Below are 7068 nucleotides of genomic sequence, written 5' to 3'. Positions count from 1 at the left end.
AATGGCATTATTTTTTTCAGTTGCTAACGTCATAATGCCTTACATATAGTAATAACGTACACGTACATACTCATAACCCTTTATCGCGGGTGCCATGGGCACACAAATAGGCTTCCTCAAATTACACCCAAACTCACGAGAGAAATGTAGACCATACAAATGTTTCTCCCAGCCTGGGGATCATGGAACCGTTCGGCCACGGCCTTTTTGAACTTCAAAAGCATGGAAATCATAATGGAAATGGAGGAAAGTAAAAAAAGAAATAATATTAAATAAAAAAAAATATATTCTTTTATACATATACATATATCTGTGATAAAAAAAATCACTGCCCATTTTTTTTTCTTGTGCATAACATTCAGTAATACAACGTTATTGAAATATAATTTTTAAAAATCCCTATTTTTTCTGTTTTAAAATGCTAATATTTCCCAATAATTTATAACGCATGGTCATAAAACTCGAGCGATTGACGCCGCTGCTGCCGTGTTCGGTGCCAATGAGTCTGTGCGACGGCGATGGCGCCGGCGCGTTGCACGTCGGTTGCTGTTCCCGGCGAAGCTCGTGTTTAATTGTGTAACAATATATTTTCATCGGGAACATTACGAGTGATTCGTATTTTATCGAAAGTGGTTGGAGTCTTCACGAAGCCCGAAGACGGTGGACAGCGTATTCCGTCTTCGAGCTCAGAGCTTGGTGGATATAAAGGTTAAGCATTAAGTCAATGGGTTAAGCACAAATTTAGCGGCAAATTAACGGCTTCTCGACCACGGCCAGTTGACGTTATCGCTTCACGCACGCGGAAGTGGCCGGCAGCGAATGTCCGTAGAAGTAAAGGATAAAATGCAGTGTGCGACAAATTGTAAGGAGTGAGTATGAAGACAGATGGATAGGCCGCGGCGGACCAGTACCTTGATAGAGCTTCTCCGGCTCTATCAATAAATGAGAAACCTGATTTTAATATTTTAACAAAGGTTTTTATTAAAATATATTATAACGTGAAAAAAAAATACAACGACATGAAGAGAGTTCTACGAAGTAACAAAGTAACTTTCAAAAAGAATAACTCTTAATGTCACATCGGCCAGTATGTAAAAGATTGCACATCAATGCTCTGACATACCCTGGTCTCCCTGGGCACCTGACGTACTCCGTAGGTCAATGACTCCGTAGGTCAATGACTCCGTTTCATTTTTTCGTGAGGTGAATGAAGTTAAACACCGTGTGTATGTCAACTCATAAATTCGCGCTCTGACTGCGCCCACGTTGCTATGGCAACGGCATCTATTAATCGTCCTGTTCGGGTGTCAATATTATTCACAATTATTATTTAATTATTTATTTATTTCTACTATAAAGTATGCTCCTTAAAAATGGTAATTGGTTTCTTTTGTAAGGAATTGCACGAATTACATTTATTTATTTATTTATTTATTTATAAGGAAACATTCTTGTGGATTTACGCTGCGCCAAAGCATCCAACAAGACATGAAATTAACTTAAAGATTAAGTAAAATTTATATACATATATCATACAAGATACGAAATAATAAAGAAAGAAAGGAGATAAATACGGACTACTTTACAAAATTACAATCTAATCGAACGCGACTTGAGGCCGCTGAGAGGACACGCCGTAGTGATTGTCGGCAAACAGACTATGGAAACCAAAGGACTTGTTATATTGACCTAAATAAATCAGACGTTATGTGTATATGATGCATTTTTTGTATTTTGCCCTGAGAACCGTTTCCGGTTGTCAAATATTATAATGAATTATTCGCATGAATTGTAATGAAATGGACAAAAATATTGACAGTGAGAACAATTAAGTATTGATAAAAATGCGTTGCTGCAGCATTTAGGGGTGCGGCAGTAGAAAAAACGGAAATCAACCGAATGTTACATTATACCGGTGTTATTTTTCTGCCTATAAATCATACAATAGCCCAAATATCTCATGTAATTAGACTCATTTAAATAGTTTATTCATAAGTTTTGCTGAAATTTGCTTTGGTTTCTTTATATTGCCTGTTTGTTAGCATATTTTGATGATTGTCGATAACGATTATTTTGAGATAGTGTTGTTCTTGTAAGCAGACATATTATCGATATTCTGTTATTAAAACAATTCACTACGAGGTTTTTATTATTTCATTATTATTTTTTTTAAAGTTTATTTACAAATGAAAAAAGAAATAATGGTTGGAAATTATAGGACTGCCGAACATAAACATTAGGCCAAATACCATCTTCGTTTGTTCGCTCCATTTTGAAGAGTCAAATTTTAATTGAACTTTGAATGTAACTAGATTACATGATAATGCCATTGCATCTTTACATTTATTGGTAAATAACTTTATAATTAATTTTGATTAAAATGGCTCATTACTTGCCTAGTAATAATAGCCCAGTATTAATCATACTTTGATTATAGTAAACTACACAAATTTGCAAACATAAAAAACAGTTTCAACATTCAATTCATATATTTGCGTGTCGATATTGAGTTATCTATGATTATGGTACAACGCCACATGTGTGGTACAATTTTGATAGTAAGTACGTTTATTCCGTAGATAGGGCAGCCCCTTTCCTTTATTTTTTTCCACCCTCTAAGCGGCAAACATATCGGCCTCCTTACATGAAATACAAAACGCTCAATGTTTTATATTAACATTAACCATAGATTTAGTATTCATTAACAATAATAAATGAATGCATTTTTTTCTAAGGGCGCTCCTTCACCGAATCTTCATTACAAACTACCACTCTCACCGGCGAGTATTCGCCTGCGAATATTCGTTTTTGAGCATTACATTACAAACTGCCTCCTTCACAGGCGAGCATTCGCCTGTAATGTAACATGTAAGATTCGATTAGGCTGCGATTCCACCAGAGATGTGCAAGGCAGCAAGTCGTGCATGCGAGTACCTACCTGAGAGCCTGCGAAAGCCAGGCGTGTCCGCGTGTGCCTTTGAATGCCCGCGAGAGCCGGGAGTGCCTTTGAGTGCGTTTGAATGCTTTTGAGTGCCCGCGAGTGCCTTTGAGTGCCAGTGAGTGCCTTTGAGTGTTTTGAGTGTCTTTTAGAGCCCGCGAGTGCTTTTTGAGTGACGTTGAGTGATTTTGAGTGCGTTTCAGTGCCTTTCAGTGCGCTGAGTGCCTTTGGGTGTCTAGAGTGCCTTTGGCACTAAATGGTACTAAAAGTTATTAAAAGGTACTAAACGGCACTGAAAGGCACTAAAAGGTACTCGCGGGCACACAATCTCACTCACAGGGGTTCAAAGGCACTCAAAGGCATTCAATGGCAATCGCGGGTACTCAAAGGCACTCGCGGGCACTCAAAGGCACTCGCGGGCACTCAAAGGCACTCGCGGGCACTTAAAGGCACTCGTTGGCACTCAAATGTACTCGCAGGCACCTAACTTAATTAAAGACTTGAAAATATTTCCACTATATCTGGTGGAGTTGCAGCGTTACAATCTGAACAGATTGTTACGTTACAGGCGAATATTCCTCTCCCTCAACGACTGTAATGCTCACTTTACATTACAATAGCATGTTCGCGGTGAAGGAGCGCCCTAATAAATTATAAATATAATTATAAAATATATATAACAACATATTCCGGATGTTGTTGCGGCTGCCGCAATTCTGTAGCGCGTCAGGAATGTTCGCCGATGCCCATGTAGACGGATTTGCCGCCATAATGAGAAAAAGAGCGGCATCCTTGATGCGCAGAGTTCGTGACAGCGGTAATAGCATTGTGGGTATTGTTGCTGGCAGGGTCCAGGGTTCATTTTTGAACACTGGACTAAATTACATGTATGTCCTAAACCCAGCACGTATTTATGAATTTGTATCTTCTAACACTAGTATGTAAGTTTTTGTTTGTTATACTAACCAATATGGATGAAATCTGAATTAAAGTATGTGAATTTGAATTTGAATAAAGGATCACGTGAAGACAGGAGTTGACGGAGGAAGAAGGATTAATCAAATATTCGTCTCATATCCTCTTTGCTGCATAACTTCTACAAAAACAAAAAACATAAAGTCACGGAAATTTTGACAGCGTCGTCACAAAAAGTCAAGGGAAACAAAAGAAAATTGGATGGAAATAATGCTTGCTTTTAGCAGGCGTCTGCCTAAGTTGCCCTTGGTTTACACAGCCAGAAGTGTATATGGATGGTGCAGAGTCGGTAATCGAGATGTGGTGGGCCACGGGGTAAATGGTACTGTCACTTACAAAGACGACGCCCACTTTCCATTCCCAGCCGTCAGGTTCATGGAGAACAACCCTATTGTTTGTGTAAGTATTCAGGTATTCAAATTTTTGCCAGTTAATCTGAAACTAGACAACTCTTCCAGCATTTTGAAGGCCTTATTGTTAAGAAAATGACACTGAAAGCTTACTCAGAACTAGCGAATTAATTGGGGGCAGGATTTTAATATTGTATAGTTTCGCGTTTCTCTTAAACCCATTTGGTTGGACTGAACGAAAGGCGGCACTATGAAAACTGGACACGTTTTTTGTTAAATTTGTTTTTTCGGATAGATTAGGCTTAAATAGGTAAACATTTTTCGTCGTTATAAATTTTTCAGATGGAACGTATAGTCCGTCAGCGTTAAAAAAATTTACAGTTTTATTAATTTTGTATGAAAAAACATTTTACTAAATTTGACCAACTTTGCTGTCCCGATTTTTTCTTTGAATACAAGGAAATGATCCTGAACCTGAGTCGATCTGCACTAAAAACAAAAAAAGAAATTTTTAAGGGCAACTCAGACTTGGCCAAAAAAATTTAACTACTATGCCAAAATTGTTTTTACAAAAAAGGCTTAATGTAAAAAATTGAACAATTGTTTCGGATCTAAATCGTGTTTTTCAAACAAACAAACAAACGTTTCGGGCTCATTACGGCTGACTGTCAGCCGTGACCCCATGGCGTATATTTGTTTTTTCATCTCATGATGAAAAAACAACGCCGTTTGGATCGGAAAAAGTAGTTTAATTTCCTATATACTGTTATGGACAGGCGTGTCGCTTACCATCAGGTACATGACTTGTTCGTCCCGTCACTTGATATTATAAAAAAAATGTGTAACATTCGCGAAAACCTAAGAACTAAATGTAAATATAAAAGACTAAATGGTTCCTGAGACAATTTCCGTGTATTTGCTACAGTCTCGGACTTTCCCATACCGTCTCAGTTAAAAAAAAATACACCATTTGCTAACATATGGCAGTCTTAGAGCGGATCCTCCTAGCCCATTTAACGCGCTGTCTAACTCATTTCCCTCCACTTCTTGCATCATCAGCAGACAACCACGACTATATATTTTACCTGGTTTTTCTTCAATAAATAGCATTTTACTTTATAGATACTTACATACATACATATATAAGCTCATGCCCTAGTCCCACAAGAGAGACCACGGAACGCACTTTAGTCTATCCTGACACAACTCTCGAGCCTCACATACATCAACTACCCTTGCCTTTTTGACGACATCACTGATGTGGTCAATGTAAGTACTTCTAGGACGTCCTCTTAAAACCCTTCCATCCACATTCGAATCACACATCTGTTTGGTAATTCTTCTTATATCTATCCGCTCTTCAGGCCCAAACCACCTCAACATTACTTTCTCTATTCTATTCACTACATCCTCTTTCAAGCCACATCTTTCACGTATTATTATATTCTTCACTCTATCACTCAACTTTATTCCACAAATTATCCTCAAAGATCTCATCTCCGCAGCATTAATTCTATTTTTATGCTTCTTCTGCCATACCCAACTCTCACTAGCAAACGTCAATGTAGGAACCAGTAAAGCATTGTATGGACATGTGTGCTTTTTGAAATAAGATGTTGCTCCCCATTAGACCATTTATGGCTTCATTTACTGCGCTTCCCCTTCGTACCCTTCTTCAATGTCCTCATTAAACTTTTCATCTCTTGTAAACACACTACCTAGATACTTGTACTTAATGTTTGGGTAGTTCTAATCACGATGGTAGTATTTTGACAAAATTCTGGTACATAATTTTTTCTTCTATTTTAGTCGTAAATTAGCATGTTTGTAAAGATGTCCATAATGTCGTGTTAAGAAGTCAAAGTTAAATACTTTATTTAGTTTTAGATAAGCAGCAAACACGTAGTACTTTAATTTCTCAGTCTCAATAAATCACTTTAGTAATATTAGTGTGTAGGTAAGAAAAGTACTTAACTAAAACGACGACTTGCTAATTATTTAAAATACTTGCTAGTCAGTTTGAACGGGATCATATTTTTATAAAATCCTGATGTTTATAGCTTACATATAACAGAAAATGCATTAGCCTTGTACTTGGTTTTCAGTCGCCTACCACATACGTGAACTGAGATTTCAACAATCAATCTGTTGACCCACCACAATTTATCTTCTGTCTAATAGGTTTAGGCACAAAGGCGGTAATTGGCTGTTATGTCTATACTAAAAATACCAACCATCTGAGGTTGGTAATTGACAAAAACACTCACCAGGGAACTGATAGCTTGTCCGATCGCGGCACAATTGCTTACCTCTGAGGCACCGCACTGATGAACTGAACGCGAGGCGTGTCGTCACTTGCGATTTGACGTGACCTTCACGAGACGTGCTACGATCAGTCGGAATAGCAAAATTGCAAGAAAATAGTCCTATTTGTGATAATTTTCGAGTCACATTTTTTCCAGGGTCTTGTCCTGATACAAATTGCAGCGACAAAAGTACTTCGATGTAAAATAATATATTTTCTTGTACACAATTGCTCATTTCTTGACTTTAAAATAGTAAGACAACTTCTAATTGATATTTGGTAATTCAGCTTTTAATTTCATTACGGAGTTGCTAAACGCCAAGGGGCTGGAGTTTTCAAACTTCAAAGGACAACTTTTTGTAAAAAAATGATTCCGAGCGTTGCCCGTTTCAGTGACTAGATGGTTAATGATGTAAATAAAGGTGTAGATATAAAAATAAGTGATTTAAGGAAGAAATTTCGCATGATATGTGTCGGGCCATCGATCCGTCATGATTATA

At 37.6% G+C, this 7068-nt stretch overlaps 1 protein-coding gene across 1 annotated transcript in view; it reads left to right on the top strand.

Moving 5' to 3' along the window:
* The first annotated feature begins 3987 nt into the window (after nt 1-3987).
* The window catches only part of LOC113229017, a 23330-nt gene continuing 20249 nt past the window's right edge, over nt 3988-7068 (top strand). The window contains exon 1 of the mRNA XM_026462488.1: nt 3988-4312. Within this exon, the coding sequence (XP_026318273.1) occupies nt 4115-4312 (198 nt within the window). The 5' untranslated portion in view covers nt 3988-4114. The remainder of the gene's footprint in view (nt 4313-7068) is intronic.

This window comes from Hyposmocoma kahamanoa, unplaced genomic scaffold (assembly GCF_003589595.1).
Source record: "Hyposmocoma kahamanoa isolate Upper Pololo Valley unplaced genomic scaffold, ASM358959v1 270, whole genome shotgun sequence".
NCBI lineage: Eukaryota > Metazoa > Arthropoda > Insecta > Lepidoptera > Cosmopterigidae > Hyposmocoma > Hyposmocoma kahamanoa.
This window is presented reverse-complemented; position numbering and strand designations above follow the sequence as displayed.